The sequence below is a fragment of the Bubalus kerabau genome, chromosome 3, assembly GCF_029407905.1.
Source record: "Bubalus kerabau isolate K-KA32 ecotype Philippines breed swamp buffalo chromosome 3, PCC_UOA_SB_1v2, whole genome shotgun sequence".
Lineage (NCBI taxonomy): Eukaryota > Metazoa > Chordata > Mammalia > Artiodactyla > Bovidae > Bubalus > Bubalus kerabau.
Genome location: NC_073626.1, coordinates 47,813,312 through 47,834,731, shown reverse-complemented (window position 1 = coordinate 47,834,731; position 21,420 = coordinate 47,813,312). Strand labels below are relative to the sequence as shown.

At 37.0% G+C, this 21,420-nt stretch overlaps 1 protein-coding gene across 2 annotated transcripts in view; it reads left to right on the top strand.

Annotated features, from left to right (window-relative positions):
• The window catches only part of COL21A1 (collagen type XXI alpha 1 chain), a 251,131-nt gene that overhangs the window by 152,673 nt on the left and 77,038 nt on the right, over window positions 1–21,420 (top strand). For both annotated transcript variants that reach the window (XM_055571783.1, XM_055571782.1), the window contains 4 exons: window positions 16,631–16,684; window positions 17,168–17,223; window positions 17,807–17,858; window positions 17,982–18,035. In XM_055571783.1, coding sequence (XP_055427758.1) covers window positions 16,631–16,684; window positions 17,168–17,223; window positions 17,807–17,858; window positions 17,982–18,035 — 216 coding nt within the window. The remainder of the gene's footprint in view (window positions 1–16,630; window positions 16,685–17,167; window positions 17,224–17,806; window positions 17,859–17,981; window positions 18,036–21,420) is intronic.

The window sequence follows — 21,420 nt, the reverse complement described above, 5'->3', positions numbered from 1 at the left end:
TCTCATGATGGGGGTACTGCTTTCAAGCTGTTTGATCTTGGCATGTGATTTGATGTCTTTGAATCTTATTTTGTTTGTTGAATCAATGGGGATTTCTTTATAGGTTTATATCACAAAATAAGTGTGATAACATATGAAAAATACTTAGTGTGGTTCCTGGTACAGGATTTTCCTTAAATAAATGTTTGTTGTTTTATTGTTCTGGTCTGTTTATCAAGGAATGAGGTTGTGGTTGGGTTGTTGCTTGGGGGTGGCTGGCGTGTGTCCTGGGCAGGAAATGTTAGGGCAAACAGGACAATCGGTGACTGGAAAAGATACAGAGAAGGTGGAATCTGTCAGGGCAGCTCTGTAATGCTGGGGGGAGCCGGGGAAGACAGAGCAACAACAGCAGTTGATGGAATTCTCGAAGAAATGGTACAAAATATTCCTGCCTCTCAAGAGACCTGGGCCTCTGTGAATGTTTTTAGCCACTGGCAATCTCTGCCTATTTTAAATGATGAAGGTGCTTCTTAGGAGGTGATGGAGAGCAGGCCAGGCCCACAGGTATGGAGATGTTTTATATTTGAATGCTCTGGCATGAGAGACCCCAACTCCTCTATGAGAATGAGAATGAGGGATCCCATTGGGAAGCTGCAGATATTTGTTCTGAGACCACATGCCGGGCACCTCATTCTATTCTAGTGTACAGGATCATTGCTGTTTCTTTAATGTGTTCACAAGTAGCCTGATTCAGGCATGGGATGAATATATAAAAGTATGCATGCATGAATAAGTGTATTTAGGAATGGATAAATGAATATATTTATTTAAATATTTTTGGGTTTAAATGGTGGATTTTTATTCATTCACCATAAAAGAATTGGAGTAAAACACCTTATTTAAAAGTAAAGAACAGCAATCTACAAAACAGACAGACTCACAGACACAGGGAACAGACTTGTGGTTATCAAGGAGGAGGACGGATGGGGGAGGGAGAGAGTGGGAGGCTGGGGTTAGCAATGCAAGCTCTTATAAAAAGAGGAATAGATACAAGGTCCTACGGTAGAGCACAGGGAGCTATATTTAATATCTGCTGATAAACTATAATGGAAAAATATGAAAAAAATATATACACACACACACACACACATACATATATGTATATACGTAGAGCAGCATCAGTATGCTGTACACCAGAAACTAACACAACATTGTAAACCAACTATACTCCAATAAAATAAAATTTAGGCGAAAAAAGAACAATAATTCTATTAGTTGCCTCTTAAGCTACCTGCTCTATCATTTTGAGTCATTGTATTATCTTTAAAATAGAAGCAAGTGACTCTCAGAAAGCCGTATATCCTAATGAAGAAGACAAAATGAATAAGATGTATGTTTATATACATTTCTGTGTTTTCAGCCTAGTAGTGATTTTGTTCAGTGTTGTTTTCTGAAGTTCATTGTTTGGGCGTCAACTCTGTTGGACATAACTATGGGCCTAAAATCCCAATGTATTGCCCCTAACTTCCCTCCTGACATCCCATGTGGTTCTGAGAATTTCTTTACTGGAGAGCTACAATAGTTTAGTGAGTTAAAGGCATTTCCTTGGTTCTTTCTCCAGAATGTTCAGCAAAGGGAAGGTTGAAAACATACCCTGGGGATGGCCTTGACTTGTGGTCAATCAGGGCATTTTTTCCAGGCATCACCCATGGCCTTCAGGGGATTGTTCCACATGTACTGTTCTCTGTTGGGATATTTTCCCAGAATAATTTCTATTTTGTGGATTTCCACTGAAAACTCCCATGGGAGTTTCCACTTAAGATAATTACAATTATATGCACTTTCTTGCTGACTGTAACATTTGTTCCTCACATATCAGGGAAGAGAATGTATATAGATTTTGTATGGTTTCTTTTTCCCTGAATTTACAAAATTAAGAGGACATCTTATCCACCAAATGGTCTTCAGTTGATGACTTTCAGTCCAAAGCTATTCTTTGGACTCTAAGAAATACTTTAACTACTTCAAAGCATTTCCCCAACCTTAAGGAAGCCTAATATATTTAAATCATGTGGAGAAATATATTTTGTTAAAAAACATTAAGCTGGGTTGATTAACTGATGTATATTTATGGGTTTTCTAATTGACTATGAAACTTGGCATGGCAAATGCAATTTTAGAGACACAGGAAACATTAATAATTTTTTTAAACTAGCCAGACTTTGTTCAAATTCATCATTTGGTTTTTCAGGGTTTAAGAAAAAATATATCTTAATTCTAACTAAGGTTATCTTTATGGTACCAATTATATACATTTTGTTTAGTATCTTCATCAGAGCATCAAACACTTGAATTGTCTTTTCAGGATCTCTTTGTCCACTTGCTCTCAGCATCATATCAGGGCGTCATGTGATGAGTGAGCCTTTCTTAGATGAATAAGCCTCATTATCTGGGCTTTGAAAGGCAAAAGCTGAAGTGATGTTACAGTGGTATCTATTACACCATCAAGGAATTCCAATATATATATGTTGAGAATAGTAATAAAGGACCCAGCTGAAAGGGTTATTAGGGAATAATATTTTAAAATTCAGCATTCCAGTGGCTTTACTTCTTCACCTCTCACCTCTAGCAGTGTTCCTGTAGATAAATTTTATTTTTTTTTAATAAAATTGAAACAAAGCCAGTAGTGACATAGGTGGGAGAAATAGAACTGGCTTAGGAAGGGGCCACTTTTTACTTCTTTCTTCTTTTTCCTTCTTTCTTAACTAATCTGCCCATGTAGATTTCTGAAAGCCCCGTGGCCCAAACGTGGGTGGGGGAAGGCTTAATGCAGTGACAAGTTTCAGGCTGTACCCTGAATTTAGACACCTTCCTAGTCATGCTTCTTTTTTTTTTTTTTTTCCTAGTCATGCTTCTTAATCTCTTTAAATCTGTTTTCCCAAATCTAGAAGGTTGGGCTATAAGTATTTCTTCATAGCCTTGTTGTGAAGACTAACTAAGGCCATGCATAAGTTTGACCAGAATTAAACACTGTAAATTAGGGATGATGACCATGATCATCATGGTGATTTGTAAACTGCCCAAAAAAAAAAAAAAAAATTGTAGTTTATCCATTATTGTTTCTCTTAGTGTTGGATCGCACCTTCAGGAATGCTGTAAACCTTGTTTGGCTCCCTTTACCCTCGTTGATGTGTGTGTAGCTCTATTCTGCCCTCTCTTCTGTTGCCATGGTGAACTGTCCTTGTGTAACGCCCAGCCCTCCTATGTGCTCTAGGTCTCATCCTTCTCCATTACTGTGTTATTCATTAGTCCTGCTCTTCTGTGTCTCAAGCTTTTTCTTTTAAAAAAAAATTTATTGAAATAAAGTTGATTTACAATGTTGTGCTGATTTCTTCTGTACAACAGAATGACTCAGAATGAGCAGAATGACTCAGTTGTGTGTGTGTGTGTGTGTATATATACATATATGTTCTATGGGCTTCCCAGGTGGCGCTAGTGGTAAAGAACCAGCCTGCCAATACAGGAGACATAAGAGAAGTGGGTTCGATCCTTGGGTCTGGAAGATCCCCTGGAGGAGGGCACAGCAACCCATTCCAGTATTCTTGCCTGGAAAATCCCCATGGACAGAGGAGCCATGTCCTCTGTCATATCCCTCTGTCAGGTATCTCTCTTTATAGGGTCACAAAGAGTCAGGCATGACTTAAGCAACCTGGCATGCAGACATACGTTTCACATGATGTGATATATGTAAGCATTCTTTTTCATATTCCTGTCCATGGTGGTTTATTTGTAGGATATTCAGTACAGTTGTCTGTGCTATACAGGAGGGCCTTGTTTATGCATGCTGTAAACAACAATTTGCATCTGCTAATCCCAGACTCCCACTCTATGGCTCCCCCAGCCCCTTCCCCTTGGCACCCCCCAGTCTGTTCTCTATGTCTGTGAGTTTGTTTCTGTCTCATAGATAAGTTCATTTGTGTCACATTTTGGATTCCACATATAAGCTATATTGTGTATATATATATAATATTATATTTATATTCCACATATAAGTATATGTCTTTCGCTTTCTGGCTTACTTCACTTAGTGTGATAATCTCTAAGTTCATCCATGTTGTTGCAAGTGGCATCATTTCATTCTTTTTTTGCTGAGTAATATTCTATTGTAGATAGATAGACAGATAGATAGACCCCATGTCTTCTTTATCCACCCATCTATTGATGGATGCTAAGGCTGTTTTTATGTCTTGGTTATTGTACATGGCACTGCTGTGAACACAGGCGTGCAGATACTTATTCACATTATAGTTTTGTTAGGTTACATGCCCAGGGGCAGGGTTGCTGGACCATATGACTACTTTGTTCTTTCTTCATTAAATTTTCCCAATCGCCCAAGGCATGACCCATCAGAAACGTACCAGGGTAAACCCACTACAAAGCTTCCTTCAGCTGGCCCCTATTTTTCTGTTTCCCATCACAATGTAAATACTCAAAAACTCTCTTGAACCCCCTCCAGGAGGTCGCCCATCCCAACCTTATGTTGCATGGTTAGATCATCAGTTTCCCCTGTCTTTGAAAGCCAGGAGTTGTTGTTTTCAGGTATCTCTCTTTATCTGTGTCTCAGCAGCATTTGATACAACTGTCTATCTATTGCCTTCTTTTTGGAACTATTCTTCTCCTGGCTTCTGGGACCACATGTTCCTAGGTTTTCTCTTGCTTTCACTCGTTCCCTTTTCATGTTTTAATTGTTGTCTTCTCTCTCCGTTCTCTAGATATTGGGGAGTCCCAGTTTCAACCCCATGCCCTTCCTCTCCTCCAATGATAGTTTATTATTCTATTATTATTAAATATAAATGAATATGAATATCAATTTATGTGTCAAATATATATCCACATCAGTGATAAGCATATATTGGTATCACTGTATGTTGGGGCTTCCCAGGTGGAGCTAGTGATAAAGAACCCCCTTGTCAATACAGGTAGATGTAAGAGATGTGGGTCTGATCCTGGGTCAGGAAGATCCCTTGGAGGAGGGCATGGCAACCCACTCCAGCATTCTTGCCTGGAGAATCCCTTGGACAGATGGAACCTGGTGGGCTACAGTCCATAGGGTTGCAAAGAGTCACACATAACTGAAGTGACTTAGCATGTATGCATGCATAAGTATATGTTATAAATCATAGAATAAATAATAAAGTATTATTAAATAAATATCCACACACACTTTTTTCTTAATGAAATGTTTTGTTTCATCTGAATCTGGAGAAATCGTGAAGTTGTTATAAACAAGGCTCTTTTAGAAAAACTTTCTCTCCTTTGTAGAGAAGAAGTGGCACCATGGTTTCCTTCTCTCCTACCTCCTTTCCTTAGAAGCTTTTCCTCCACGGCAGCAGGACCCTCCAGAAATCTTCTCTGGAGTCAGGCTTGGCTGAGCTTCCCTCCCATCTGTCCATGTGGTGCTGACCTGTGTGTTTTGTCTTTCCCTACGTCTGCAGATGCTTTTGCAAACTCTCGATTGTTTCCCAATCCTTCACCCTCTTTCCTTGTAGGGCACTATGGTGGATTCAGCCTCTCAGTTCATGATGAATAACCATTCATTCTACGTCCTACCTCCTTTCTTAGCTGCTCTGCCACTTCTTGTCCTGTTTCCTTTTTCTCTACTGCCTTCATTGGGAAGTTTAAAACTTTTGTTGAGTTTTTACAGAATGTTTCGTCTTTTCTTGATTTCAGACTCTCATCTCTTGTCTTCACTTGAGTGTGCCCTGTGTTGTGGTCACTGATAAACTGTGGCAGGGATGCTCCGGAAGGCGTAGTCCAATAGTGACTCCCAAGCCCAAGGGAATGCCCCTGTTAGAGAGGGAATGTACTAGTAGATTTAAACAGCTACCAGTAAATCTTTATGGCCTGAGCCCATGTGACACTTAGTGTCTGCTTTTATCTAAGAGGATAAGAAACAAAGAAGAGGTATAAGACGTGTACTATCTTGGATGCCTGAAGGTGTTACTGTTGGGTCTAGTTTTTCTGTTTTATTTTTAGACATACTTGTGTGGATGTTATCCACATGCATTCTCTATCACATGCCTCTTCACAAAAAGTCCTATAAGGTTAGTAGCATAAATCATGCCTTGCCCATTTTACAGTAATTGTGAGCTAGATGATCCCTATTTTACAAGTTTGAAACTGAGAAATGAGAAACTTGTCATCTGCCTGAATTTACTCAAGAATTAAGGGTTGAAACAAAATGTCTTCATCTCAGTGTGGCTTTCTTTTCACCCTATTTTTTTTTTTTTGCTTTGACCAGAATCTTTTTTAACAGTGTGATTATTCCTTTTTTGCTCTGTTAGTTGCAGTATGGAAAGGCCTGTGAGCAGCTGAGGAGAAGGGGAGGGGAAAGGGGGGAAGGGATGAGGAAGGGGAGGGGAGGAGGGGGAGAAGGGGAGGGAGGAGGAGGCTGGAGGGATGAGTGATGGTTTGCACTGTTTGCACCATGCGAGTGGATTCATAATCTTACTTTTCCATGTGTACCGGTAAGATGTTTCTGCCATATCTCAGAAATAAAGGCTTTAAGAAAGAAAAAAAAATCACTTTTGAGAAGGAAGGGGTTGTTCACTTTAGCTCTTAGTTCATCAAATTTTTAAACTGCAAAATCTTTGCAATGAAAATCTTTTGGGCATGTAGTCCCATGTATATATATGAATTATACACTGTGCTACTGAACAAAGGATTATATACATTAAAAACACAGACACATGGAAATTTTAAAAGAATGAGAGTTTTTAAATATTAGTTTTCATATTTTCTTGCTACTCAAAGAAGTCATCTCAGCCTAACTTTGGAGACTGTGACTCTAAATCAACCTATCAGATTGACAGTCTCATCAAAGGCATGTTCATCAGTCATAAAAGGGTTGGAGGCAACCTGAAGAAAATGGAACTATTTTACTGCAAATCTTGGATTCTCTTTGATTCTAATCTCTTGTAAACTAAGTGGAAACCAAGAGTGTGACTCCTCAAAATAATTATTTTAATGGAATTTTCTTGGAGGACTCGAGTATGTACTGTATTTTAGAAAATGAAAGTATTTTATTTATTCAGTAAATTATCATGAATCATCATTAAGTCATCAGCTAGGACAGAGTAGGTTATGCTGCAATGACAGACAAATCCCAAATGCTGATGCCTTAAAACAAAAGATTTATTGCTCATTAAATTAAACTAAGTTCTTAGCAGACTCAGGCTAACAGAAGTTTCACTCTCTAGATTATAACTAATTATGCTACCAGGTCCTTGGAGAATCAAACAGCTGTTCTTAAACCACTTCCATTCATCATTATTTAGCCAGAGCAAATTTTGTAAACCACACCAACTTCAAGTGTCAGACAAGTGTGATTCCCCCATAAGCTTAGAAGTAGAGAGAATATAAATATTGATAAATAATGATCACATCTACTAAGACAAAATAGGAGTGCATGGAGAATGGATGTTTTTCTCAAGGAGATTGGGGTCTAATAAAGCACATGACCCATACAAAGAACTGTTTTAAGTGAGATTATTGGCATTATGTGCCAAAGATGAGAGTTGAAAAAAACTCAAGGAGTTTAGTGGAAAGTTGAAAATTCAAAAAGGCTTTGTGAGTGAAACTGTAAACAGAAGCTTAATCACAGCTGTAGACTTATAGGAGCTGTTTTTTTTCCAACTTAAGGAACCTCTAACTTAGGGGTGCTGAGGTTCCTTAGTGTGGGTATATTATCAGCAAGACTGTAATGAACATCTTTGTATGTATTTCTCAATAAATTTTTCTGAGTATATCCATAGGAAAATTTCTCAGAGGTGGAATTGATTAGAGAATCAAAGGGTTAATTTCATAACTAAATTTTAATGCAAATTGTTTACCTTCAAGAAGGTGTGTACTCCATCAACAAGTATGTGGAAAATATCTTTTCCCACACTTTTTTCAGCATTGATACTCATTAAAATTTCTGATTTTAATTACTATAAGTTCAAAATGATACTGGTTTGATTTGTAATTCTGTTTTAGTGAGTAAGGTAAAGTACTCTGTCATGTGATTTTGGAAACAGTATCCAGTTTAGTACAGTTCAGCCACTCAGTCATTTCTGACTCCTTGAGAGCCCATGGACTGCAGCACGCCAGGCCTCCCTGTCCATCACCAACTCCCAGAGCTTACTCAAACTCATGTCCATTAAGTCAGTGATGCTGTCCAACCATCTCATCCTCTGTTGTCCCCTTCTTCTCCTGCTTTCAATATTTCCCAGCATCAGGGTCTTTTCAAATGAGTCAGTTCTTTGCATCAGGTAGCCAAAGTATTGGAATTTCAGCATCAGTCCTTTCAATGAATATTCAGGAGTGATTTCCTTTAGGATGGACTGGTTGGATCTCCTTGCAGTCCAAGGAACTCTCAAGAGTCTTCTCCAACACCACAGTTCAAAAGCATCGATTCTTCGGTGCTCAGCTTTCTTTACAGTCCAACTCTCACATCAATACATGACTACTGGAAAAACCATAGCTTTGACTGGATAGACCTTTGTCAGCAAAGTAATGTCTCTGCTTTTTAATATGGTATCTATGTTAGTCATACTTTTCTTCCAAGGAGCAAGTGTCTTTTAATTCCATGGCTGCAGTCACCATCTGCAGTGATTTTGGAGATTCCCAAAAAGAAGTCTGTCACTGTTTCCATTGTTTCCCAATCTATTTGCCAGGAGGAGATGGGACAGGATGCTATGAACTTACTTTTATGAATGTTGAGTTTTAAGCCAACTTTTTCACTCTCCTCTTTCATTTTCATCAAGAGGCTCTTTAGTTCTTCTTCGCTTTCTGCCATAAGGGTGGTGTCATCTGCCTACCTTAGGTTATTGATATTTCTCCCAGAAATCTTGATTCCAGTTCATGCTTTATCCAGTCCAGCATTTTGCATGATGTACTCTACATATGAACTAAATAAGCAGAGTGACAATATACAGCCTTGACCTACTCCTTTCCCTATTTGTTGTTGTTCCATGTCCAGTTCTAACTGTTGCTTCTTGACCTGCATACAGATTTCTCAGGAGGCAGGTCAGGTGGTCTGATATTCCCATCTCTTGAAGACTTTTCCATAGTTTGCTGTGGTCCACATAGTCAAAGGCTTTGGCATAGTCAATAAAGCAAAAGTAGATGTTTTTCTGGAACTCTCTTGCAATGGATGTTGGCAATTTGATCTCTGGTTCCTCTACCTTTTCTAAATCCAGCTTGAACATCTGAAGTTCACGGTTCATGTACTGTTGAAGCCTGACTTGGAGAATTTTGAGCATTACTTTGCTAGCATGTGAGATGAGTGCAGTTGTGTGGTAGTTTGAGCATTCTTTGGCATTGCTTTTCTTTGGGATTGGAATGAAAACTGACCTTTTCCAGTCCTGTGGCCACTGCTGAGTTTTCCAAATTTGCTGGCATATTGAATGTAGCACTTTCACAGCATCATCTTTTAAGATTTGAAATAGCTCAGCTGGAATTCCATCACCTCCACTAGCTTTGTTTGTACTGATGCTTCTTAAGGCCCACTTGACTTCACACTCCAGGATGTCTGGCTCTAGGTGAGGGATCACACCACTGTGGTTATCTGGATCATGAAGATCTTTTTTGTACAGTTCTTCTGTGTATTTTTGCCACCTCTTCTTAATATCTTCTGCTTCTCTTAGGTCTATACCATTTCTGTCCTTTATTGAGCCCATCTTTGCATGAAATGTTCCCTTGGTATCTCTAATTTTCTTGAAGAGATCTCTAGTCTTTCCCATTCTATTGTTTTCCTCTATTTCTTTGCATTGATCACTGAGGAAAGCTTTCTTATCTCTCCTTGCTATTCTTTGGAACTCTGCATTCAAATGGGTTTATCTTTCCTTTTCTCCTTTGACTTTTTCTTCTTTCCTTTTCTCAGCTATTTGTAAGGCCTCCTCAGACAACCATTTTGCCTTTTTGAATTTTTTTCTTGGGGATGATCTTGATCCCTGCCTCCTGTACAATGTCACGAACCTCCATCCATAGTTCTTCAGGCACTCTGTCTATCAGATCTAATCCCTTGAATCTATTTGTCACTTCCACTGTATAATCATGGAAATAATGTTACTTCTCTGCAATTTTATTTTTATTCATATGCATTTTTTTCCTTCTGGGCTGTTCATCTTTTTTAAAGAATGATTTTTATATGCATGTCATAAATTCTGTGAAAATGATTTTCCTGAATTATATTATGTGTTTTAATTTGTTCTTTAGAATTTTATTCATACAGAAATTTAAAATATGTATATATATAATATATGTATATGTACATATATATAAAGTTTTACTTCTTTTCTCCTATATTTATATCTGTATAGAAAGATTCAGCATTCTAACATTTTGAATATAATTATGCATGATTTCATTTTTAAAATTTCTATTATTTTATATTTTAATCTTAAAATTTTTGATATTTGGAGTAAAATTAGATGAGTATTCATATTTTTACCTTTCTTTTTCTAAAAGAATAGCCAATTACTGCAACAGTATTTATGAAATTTCACTTTTTCTCCATTTATTTTAAAAACCATTTCTAAACCAATTCACTATTTCTAAATTTCCATTTTCATTTGGGTCCAGTGTTTTTGGCTTTCCACTGTGTTCCACTTATCTGTCTACATCTTCTCCATGGCCAAATTGTTTAATTATTGTCACTTCATAATGTGATTTAATATTGGCAGGCCTAGTACTTCTTCATTACTCTTTATGATCAAAATTTTCCTGGCTATTCTTACATGCTTATTTTTCCAGATAAAGTCCTGTACCTTTTTTTCAATTTTTTTAAGAGGTTTCTATTTCTATTTTAATGAGGATTCCTTTGAATTTATGGATGAATTTTAGAGGCACTAACATCACTTCAATATTGAGTTTTCCTATTCAGGATTGTGATTTACCTTTCTTTTCATTTCAATCTTAAAACTCAATGGAATAATATTATAATTTATTTTGTATGGGTTCTCAATATTACCTAAGTTTATATGTAAGAGTTTTTGTCTCTTTTGGTCCTATTATAAGTAGAACATTTTATTTAATATATTTTTATATTGGTTATTGCTTATACATATAAAAACTGTTTTGTATGTTAATTTTTAGAACAGCAATTAACTGATTTCTCTTATCAGTTATTTAAAGGTAATAGGTATATTGGCAAATAGAGATATAATCATAAATAAATGTATTTTGTACTCTTCTTTCCAGGTTTTACCTCTTTTATTTTTATATTTTGTCTTAATTCATGGGCTAGTAAAAACTGGCAGAAAAACATTAAAAGTAGTGGTGATACAGGGCAACTTTGTTTAAAAGTTTTGCACAGTCATAGTCTCTTTTAGTCCAGATTTGTGGTTCTTTTGGTAGAAGAATTCTCTCAACAGCAAATATTTATTTGTAATTTTGTATTGTTGACTTGTGATTCCGGCCTGTAGCATCATCCACAATTTTATTTTAGTCACAGCCATTTCTGCATTCACTGGTTAGTTAATAATAAGTAGCAGTTTCTTTTTATTAAACCATCATGTCCAGCTTGAGAGAATGTTTTGAAGCAACTTTTAGTAATTCAGAGAATTTGAGAATAGTATTTCATGTTCATGGGGTTCTCAAGGCAAGAATACTGAATTGGTTTGGCATTCCCTTCTCCAGTGGACCACATTTTGTCAGAACTCTCCACCATGACCCGTCCGTCTTGGGTGGCCGTACACGGCATGGTTCATAGTTTTATTGAGTTAGACAAGGCTGTGGTCCATGTGATCAGATTGGTTAGTTTCCTGTGATTGTGGTTTTCAGTCTGTCTGCCCTCTGATGGAGAAGGATAAGAGGCTTATGGAAGCTTCCTGATGGGAGAGAGACTGAAGGGAAAATTGGGTCTTGTTCTGATGGGTAAGGCCATGTTCAGTAAATCTTTAATCCAATTTTCTGTTGATGGGTGGAGCTGTGTTCCCTCCCTTTTATTTACATGGGCCAAACTATGGTGGAGGTAATGAAGATAATGGTGACCTCCTTCAAAAGGTCCAATGCATGATCCACTGCTACACTCAGTGCCCCCAGCCCTGCAGCAGGCCAGTGCCAACCCACACCTCTGCCAGAGACTCCTGGACAGTCACAGGCAAGTCTGGGTCAGTCTCCAGTGGGGTCACTGCTCATTTCTCCTGGGTCCTGGTGTGCACAAAGCTGGGCAAAGGCTAATAGAGTTTTGCCAAGAGAACGCACTGGTCATAGCAAACACCCTCTTCCAACAACACAAGAGAGGACTCTACACATGGACATCACCAGATGGTCAATACCAAAATCAGATTGATTATATTCTTTGCAGCTAACAATGAAGAGGCTCTATACAGTCAGCAAAAACAAGACTGGGAGCTGACTGTGGCACAGACCATGAACTCCTTATTGCCAAATTCGGACTTAAATTGAAGAAAGTAGGGAAAACCACTAGACCATTCAGGTATGACCTAAATCAAATCCCTTACAATTATACAGTGGAAGTGACAAATAGATTCAAGGGATTAGATTTGAGAGAGTGCCTGAAGAACTGTGGACAGGTTTGTGACATTGTACCGGAGGCAGGGATCATGACCATCCTCAAGAAAAAGAAAAGCAAAAAGGCAAAATGGCTGTCTGAGGAGGCCTTACAAATAGCTGTGAATAGAAGAGAAGCTAAAGACAAAGGAGAAATGGAAAGATATACCCATTTGAATGAAGAGTTCCAAAGAATAGCAGGAAGAGATAAGAAAGCCTTCCTCAGTGTTCAGTGCAAAGAAATAGAGGAAAACAATGGAATGGGAAAGACTAGAGATCACTTCAAGAAAATTAGAGATACCAAGGGAACATTTCATGCAAAGATGGGCTCAATAAAGGACAGAAATGGTATAGACCTAAGAGAAGTAGAAGATATTAAGAAGAGGTGGCAAAAATACACAGAAGAACTGTACAAAAAAGATCTTCATGATCCAGATAACCACAGTGGTGTGATCCCTCACCTAGAGCCAGACATCCTGGAGTGTGAAGTCAAGTGGGCCTTAAGAAGCATCAGTACAAACAAAGCTAGTGGAGGTGATGGAATTCCAGCTGAGCTATTTCAAATCCTGAAAGATGATGGTGTGAAAGTGCTATATTCAATATGCCAGCAAATTTGGAAAACTCAGCAGTGGCCACAGGACTGGAAAAGGTCAGTGTTCATTCCAATCCCAAAGAAAAGCAATGCCAAAGAATGTTCAAACTACCGCACAACTGCACTCATCTCACACGCTAGCAAAGTAATGCTCAAAATTCTCCAAGTCAGGCTTCAACAGTACGTGAATTGCAAAATTCCAGATGTTTAGGCTGGTTTTAGAAAAGGCAGAGGATCCAGATATCAAATTGCCAGTATCCATTGGATCAAATGAAAAAGCAAGAGAGTTCCAAAAAAACATCTATTTTTGCTTTATTGACTATGCCAAAGCCTTTAACTGTGTGGATCACAACAAACTGTGGAAAATTCTTCAAGAGATGGGAATACCAGACCACCTGACCTGCCTCCTGAGAAATCTGTATGCAGGTCAAGAAGCAATAGTTAGAACTGGACATGGAACAAGACTGGTTCCAAATAGGGAAAGGAATACTTCAAGGCTGTATATTGTCACCCTGCTTATTTAACTTATACACAGAGTACATCATGACAAACACTGGGATGGATGAAGGACAAGCTGGAGTCAAGATTGCTGTGAGGAAGATCAATAACCTCAGATAGGCAGATGACACCACCCTTATGGCAGAAAGTGAAGAAGAACTGAAGAGCCTCTTGATGAAAATGAAAGAGAGTTAAAAAGTTGGCTTAAAGCTCAACATTCAGAAAACTAAGATCATTGCATCTGGTCCCATCACTTCATGGCAAATACAATGGGAAACATTGGAAACAGTCACAGACTTTATTTTTTTGAGCTCCAAAATCACTGCAGATGGTGACTGCAGCCATGAAATTAAAAGATGCTTGCTTCTTGGAAGGAAAGTTACAACCAGCGTAGACAGCATATTAAAAAGCAGAGATATTACTTTGCTGACAGAGGTCCATCTAGTCAAAGCTACAGGTTTTCCAGTAGTCATGTATGGATGTGAGTTGGACTATAAAGAATGTTGAGTACTGAAGAATTGATGCTTTTGAACTGTGGTGTTGGAGAAGACTCTTGAGAGTCCCTTGGACTGCAAGGAGATCCAACCAGTCCATCCTAAAGGAAATCACTCCTGAATATTCATTGGAAGGACTGATGCTGAAGCTGAAACTCCAATACTTTGGCCACCTGATGCGAAGAACTGACTCATTTGAAAAACCCTGATGCTGGGAAACATTGAAGGCAGGAGGAGAAGGGGACGGAAGAGGATGAGATGGTTGGATGGCATCACCGACTCAATGAACATGAGTTTGAGAAAGCTCCAGGAGTTGGCAATGGACAAGGAGGCCTAGTGTACTGTAGTCCATGGGGTCGCAAAGAGTCGGACACAACTCAGCAACTGAACTGAACTGAACTGACTGAACTGAGAATGGTTTTTAGGGGCACACACTTGAGTTGTTCCTTCCCAGAGACTGTGTTTTGATGAACTTCTTTTAAAGGCCTTCTCCAATTTCATTATTTGCCTATTAGAGATGGGGGTTAAAAGGTGTATTCTCCCCATCCCAGTATTTTTAGACTTGGTCTATTCTTTTAATTGCATCTTGCAAACTGGTTGATTCTTTTCTGAACTGATCTCTTTTATAGTTACCTTTTCAAATGTAGCCAATACCAACTGATTCATGATACTGTCATTCTGTTTTTTCAGTTCTTTAGCTAAGTTCATTGGATGCATTCTTTGCCTTTACAGTTTATTACAAGCAAAGTTTTCACCAAATATTCACTGCATTACACGAATCACTGCATGTCCAACCTCCAAAAGTTATTTTTCACTGGCCACTACCTAGCCTCAGAGCCACTGCCATATTTATTTTTTTTTAAATATTATTATTTGGCAGCCTCTTTTTGCTAGCAGATAAATTTTTATATTAATCAACTTAGGCTAACCTTTCCTGCAGTAACTGATGATTCAACTGCTCAATGGCAAGCATAGAAGCATTTGTCTTTCACATTACAGAACCATTGTAGGTAGACACTGGCTTACTTTTACAACTTCTTTGCTACCTATTACTTTTAAACCTTGGACGCTACTTGGCTGAGAGTATTAGGTTTGAGTTTCCCTTTCTTGTGCTTTGTATTTTGTAGATATTGCCTTAGTAATCTCCAAGCATTTTACTGTTTCTCTGCTCCTCCCCTCTTCATTGCTGGATATTAATATGGATGCTGTGCCTTTTAATTTTACTTAAAAATCTTGCTTATGCACAGGAGGGTAGTTTTGTCCAGATTTTGTGTTTTCTTGGTTCCAGTGTGGGTTAATTTTCCTGGTCTTCTCACTTCATCTGAGGTTGGTTTATCTTATCTCCAGGAAAATATCACTAGTTTGAAGATGGTGTCTTCTATAAGTAGTCAGAGAATGGAATTCTTAGGTGGGACTAGGTTCATCCTTAAAGGGAGTTCAGTTTACCCTTCTTTTTGTACTTTTATTAAGTACTGATTAGTCAGCTAAATTCCATCTTATCAAGAGTGTATCTTGTCTACCTGACCTTCAACTCTTGCTCAGTTCAGACAGTTAGTTCTCTAACCTTTAACTTTATGCTGGAAACTGAAAAATGGGCTATTAAGGTAACCATATGATTTGGAGACTTGGAATTTAGGGTGGAAAGAGTAGCCTTTCAAGGGTTCTATGCCTTGAATAACTGTCAACTCTTTAAAACGTTTGAATAAACAACCTTCATTAAAATTGCGATTTTTAAGAATTACATCTATCACAGATAATTGGTCACATCCTCTTCTCTCTCTACCAGACAGCTAAGGCAATCATAAATTTTTTGTATGCAGTGTCTTAATTTGCCTAAATAAATGTGAATTAACATAAATCTTGCTAAGTGAGCCATTGGGCCTCTCTTGAAACTGTGTCTTGACAATTAAGATTTTTGAAGCTAAGACAACAGCACTAAGTCCCACAGAAATAAGTATTAAAATTATATCCACCAAATATCACACTGTTGTGGTTTTCTCCATCTCTCCTCTTTTGGAGATCATGTAGATCCTTCCCTCTTCATAGACACATATGAATAGACACCTACTGCAAACAATTTACTGAGATCTGCAATAGGAGAAAAATCCTCCAGAGAATCCTAGACTTTCATCTCAGGTCTATCTGCACTGAGCTGGGACCTCAGAGGACGGCTCTCTCAGGAGAGTGTTAGCCTTCGGCCATTTCCATTAACTCGTAGGTCTTGCCACATAAGAGCCTAAGTGTTTTTAGAATGGATGACTGCTCTCTAAGGGCAGGGTAAGGACTGTTGATGAGATTCCCCTGGCCTCTCATGTTCTTCTCTGATCATAAATGAAACTCTGCTAAAAGAGGATTAGTCTTTTATAGAGACAGGGCTTTAGTGTAGATGTATATTTAACTGTTTGCAGATTTGTTTCCAATAGATTTTGTCAAGAATGAGGTGGAAGAGTATATGTTGATATTTTTAGGCTGAAATGTGTTTTCTTTAATTAATTTGTTTTATTTTCAGGGTGACCGTGGACTTCCTGGTTTTCCTGGGCTTCATGGAATACCAGGATCAAAGGTTGAAGAAACCTATTCTTTATAAAATTAAGCAATGTTGCATTTTACTTCAAATTGAAATAACTCTATGTTATAAATGTGCTATCAATAAATGCTCATATATTAAATGACTAGGTTAAGATTAGTGTATAGTTTACATAAAGCTTTTACAAATTTCCTTTAAAATTTTCAGCCATAAATCTTATAGTATTATAAATCTTATAGTATTTAAAAATTGATGAGTAAATTTGATTATACAGAAATTCTCTTAACTTTTATCATATAAAGCCCTGTTAGAGTATCAAATGCCCTCACTTTTCCTTGCTTTTGCTTTATAAAGCCTGGGATATAAGACTTTTGTAAATAAACTTTAAACATTTTATTTCTACTTTACTTTGATGTTAGCATATTAAACTCTGTTGTGTATAATTGGTGTTTTTCTTTAATCTATAAGAGAAATACTAAACATTTCTCTAAAACTCAGGATTTATATTTTGTCTTTTAGGGTGAAATGGGCCCCAAAGGAGATAAAGGAGCACCTGGATTTTATGGCAAAAAGGGAAGTTTAGAGTATCATATTGAACTTTCAATATAATGGAAATAGAAAATTGGAATTTCAGTCCCAGTCCACTGTTCTGGGAATTAGCTTTTTTTACCTTTCTCTGTGGGGTTTATTGAGAACAACGAAATAATGGAAAAATGACTATTGACTGTTATGCTTGATTTTCTATAAGAATACTTTGTGTTATTGACCCTTCTGAACTTTCAAAATATTTATAGAGAGAGATTACTTGGAAGAAGTAGCTGTTTAACAGTGTGTCCATGGAGAATCTTATTCTTGCTCACTGAGGGGAAATTATGTTCTCTCTATATTTAAGATACACATTTCTTCTTAATTCTGCCTAGATGTGGTTTCTGTGTTTAGATGCTTTTAATAATTCTGCATCCACCTTATTCTCAATGTCATGTTGTGTCCTGGTAAAATAATGCTTTACCAAAAGCTGCAGGGCCAACACAAGCTGTGATTCCATGAATTCTATCCATGATAATTTCCATGAGGAAATTATCTTTCTTTCCTATTTAAGTTTGAGTTGGAATTTCAAAACCTTGTAAAGATTGTTTTTGTTTGTTTTTAAAAACAGGGCGCAAAAGGTGAAAAGGGGAATGCTGGCTTTCCTGGCCTTCCTGGACGTGCTGTGAGTTTGACGGAAATTTTTCTTAAGTATTTTACATTAAATAAAATTTATCCTGAACTATCTTCTTTTAAAAAAGAAACATTAGTGCAAAAATATATTAAAATACTTATCCTTATTTTTCAGGGAGAACCTGGAAGACATGGAAAGGATGGTTTAATGGGTAGCCCTGGTTACAAGGTATTTACCACAGAAAAGATTTCTGTAACTAGTGAGTGAATATGAGAAAAATGTACAGATACCAGACTTTTGTTTACATATGACATTGGTATAAAATGAATGAACTAAAAGTTGTAATTTAAAGATCATAATCAATTTATTTTGAATATATCATGAATTCTTATGTGTTGGATAAGATCCCAGGATACTAGAAGCTTCTTCAGTGGGCCATTCAGATAGGTTTGTTTAGTGGATCTGAGCCGCAGGTACTTAGCTGTGTCTGCCAAGGGATTTGACTCTTTTTTCAGAGAGTAGGGGAATGAATCCTCAACCCTAACAGTTTTAACCTTAACCCTGGTAACTTGTGTGATATGAATATGGGAGAATTAGAGTAAGAAGAATGGGGAAATGCCAATCACTCATCAATCCTGAAAAAACTCAAAGGCACATGCTCCTATGATGGTGGGTGAGCACCATCTTATTCTTACATAAAGAAGTTTTTCTGGGTCAGTTATCAAACAGAAACAGTCTTTCTATAGTGTGACCTATTAAATAGAAGGACATCAGGGACGTATATACATTCAAGTCAATATATCTGGAATAAGCCAACAGTCCACGTCATTATTCTGCTGTGTGTTTGTTTATTTGTTTTGATACCTAGGAGAGAATTTGTGTAAATCCGTCAGCGAGCAAGACCACTTGGTCAAGTGTTGGATTAGAGATGTCATCATGTTTCCTAATGGTCACAACTTGGAAGGCCTCACTTGCTCAAAAATTCAGTTCAGATTTCCTTGATCTATAGGTGTTTTCTTTTCCTTTGGAAACATTGTCCGTTTTTTCACTTAAATTTATGGAAGTTCTCCAAATGTCAAGTGATTCCTTAAAGATTACAGATAGTGCTTCCTGGATGTACAGCCCTGTTTTCAAGAGTTCAATCATGTGTTATTAATTATATTTGACTAGTTTTGTGTTTTATTTCCTATTTGTTTATTGATTAAGCCAGTATTTATTTATACTTTGTAGGTACTAGACATACAGAAGAGAACAAAACTCTCATGGGTTTTGTAACCTAGTCTTTTGATGTTTTTAGACAACACAGATTCTTCTATATCTGCAACTTGGAGAGTTTGCACATAAGTATGTACAGTGTATCATCACCACAGTTGATGGCATAAACATATCTGTCACCTCCAAAAATTTTCTTTCTTCCCCTTTATTATTGTTTATTACTTTTTGAAATATGAGCACAATGTAAGACCTACCCTCATAGCAAATTTTAAAGTTTACAAAGCAATATTGTTATCTGTAGGCCCTAAGCTGTATTGTACAGTAGATTTCTAGGACTTATTCATTTTGCATAATTGAATCTTTGTATTCTTTGACCAATACTTCCCTGTTTCCCTTTCCCCGGCCCCTGACAAAAACCAGTCTGTTCTCTGCTTCTATGAATTTGACCATTTTAGGTTCCTCATGAAAGTGGGACAGTGTAATGGTTATCATTTTACATATGCTTATTTCACTAGCGTATGTCCTCCAGGTTCATCCATGTTGTTGAAAATGGAAAGATTTATTTCTTTTTTGAGGTTGAAAAATGTGTGTGTGTGTGTGTTTATCTGTCTCACATTTTTAAAGTCATTCATCTATTGATGGACATTAAGTTTCTTCCATGTCTTGGCTATTGTGAATAATGCTGCAATCAACCCAGTAGTTTGGATATCTCTTCAAGGTTTTCATTCTTTTTGTTATTTATGCAGAAGTGATATTGATGGATAATATTCAGTTTTATTAATTTTTTGAGGAACCTCCACGTTGTTTTCTATAGTGGATGTAGAAAAGAGCCATTTACATCCCTATAATAGTGTACAAGGGTTCCAGTTTTTCCAAATTCTTGCCAGCACTTTTGTATGTGTGTATATAAATATACTTATAATAACACCAACTGATAAGAGGTGATATCTCATTGTAGTTTTGATTTGCATTTTCTTGATGATTAGTGGTGCTGAGTACCTTTTCATTTACTTGTTGGCCATTTGTGTGTCTTCTTGGAGAAGTGATTACTCAGTTCCTTTGCCTATTTTTAAATGGGTTATGTTTTTTTTTTTCTATTGAGTTGTAGGAGTTTCTTATATATTTTTTATATTAACTCTTTATCAGATATATGACTTGCAAATATTTTCTTCCATTCCATAGTATGCCTTTTCTTTTCATCTTGTTGATGATTTCCTGTGTTGTGCAGAAGCTTTTAAGTCTGATAAAATCCCAGTTCTCTACTTTTGCCATCTGTGCTTTTGGTTATATGAATACTAGGATTGTTTTTGCTATTTATATAGAAAAATGCCATTAGGGTTTTGGTAGGGATTGCATTGAATGTATAGATCATTTGGGGTCGAATAAACATTTTAACAATATAAAGTATTCCAATCCATGAGCTAGGAATGCCTCTTCACTTATTAATTAAAGTCTTTAATTTCTTTCATCAATATTTTATCATTTTCAGCATTCAAGTCTGTCACCTCCTTGGCTTAGATTATTCCTAAGCATTTTATGATTTTTGATGCAATTTTAGGATTATTTTCTTAATTTCCTTTGTAGATGGTTCATTGTTATTGTATAACATGCACTGATTTCCATATGTTGATTTTGTACTCGGCGACTTTACTGCACTTGTTAGTTTTAGCAGTATTTTATGTAGTCTTTAGTGTTTTCCTTATGCAAGATCATGTTGTCTACAAACAGAGAGTTTTATTTTTCCTTTCCAGTTTAGATATTTTTATTTTTCTTGCATTACTGCTCTGACTAGCACTGTCAGTACTGTGTTGGATAGAAGTGGTGGATTGGGCTTCCTTGCCTTGTTCTCGATCTTAGAGGAAAAATCTTCACCTCTTTACCATTGAATATGATATTAGCTGTGGGCTTTTCATGCATCTATGGTCTTTATTGTGTTGAGGTAAGTTTCTTGTAATTTGTTGAGAATTTTTGTCATGAAATGGTGTTGAACTTCATCAAATGCTTTTTCTGCATTCATTGAGATGATCGTGTGATTTTTATCTTCATTCTATCAATGTGGTATATCCATACTGAACCGTCTTTCCATTCCAGAGATAAATCCCACTTAATCATGATGTATGATCCTTCTGATGCACTGTTGAATTCAGTTTCCTAATATTTGTTGAGACTTTTTGTATGCATGATCATGAAGGATATTGGCCTGTAGTTTTCTTTTCTTGTAGTGTTTTCTTGGGCTTTATTTGATACTGGCCTATCAAAAGTTTGAAAGTGTTCTGTCTTCTTTTTCTTGGAAGGCTGTAAGGTGGATTGGTATTAATTCTTCTTTAAGTATTTCGAGAATTTACCTGTGAAGTCATCTGTTCCTGGGACTTTCTTTATTGGAAGGCTTTTGATTGCT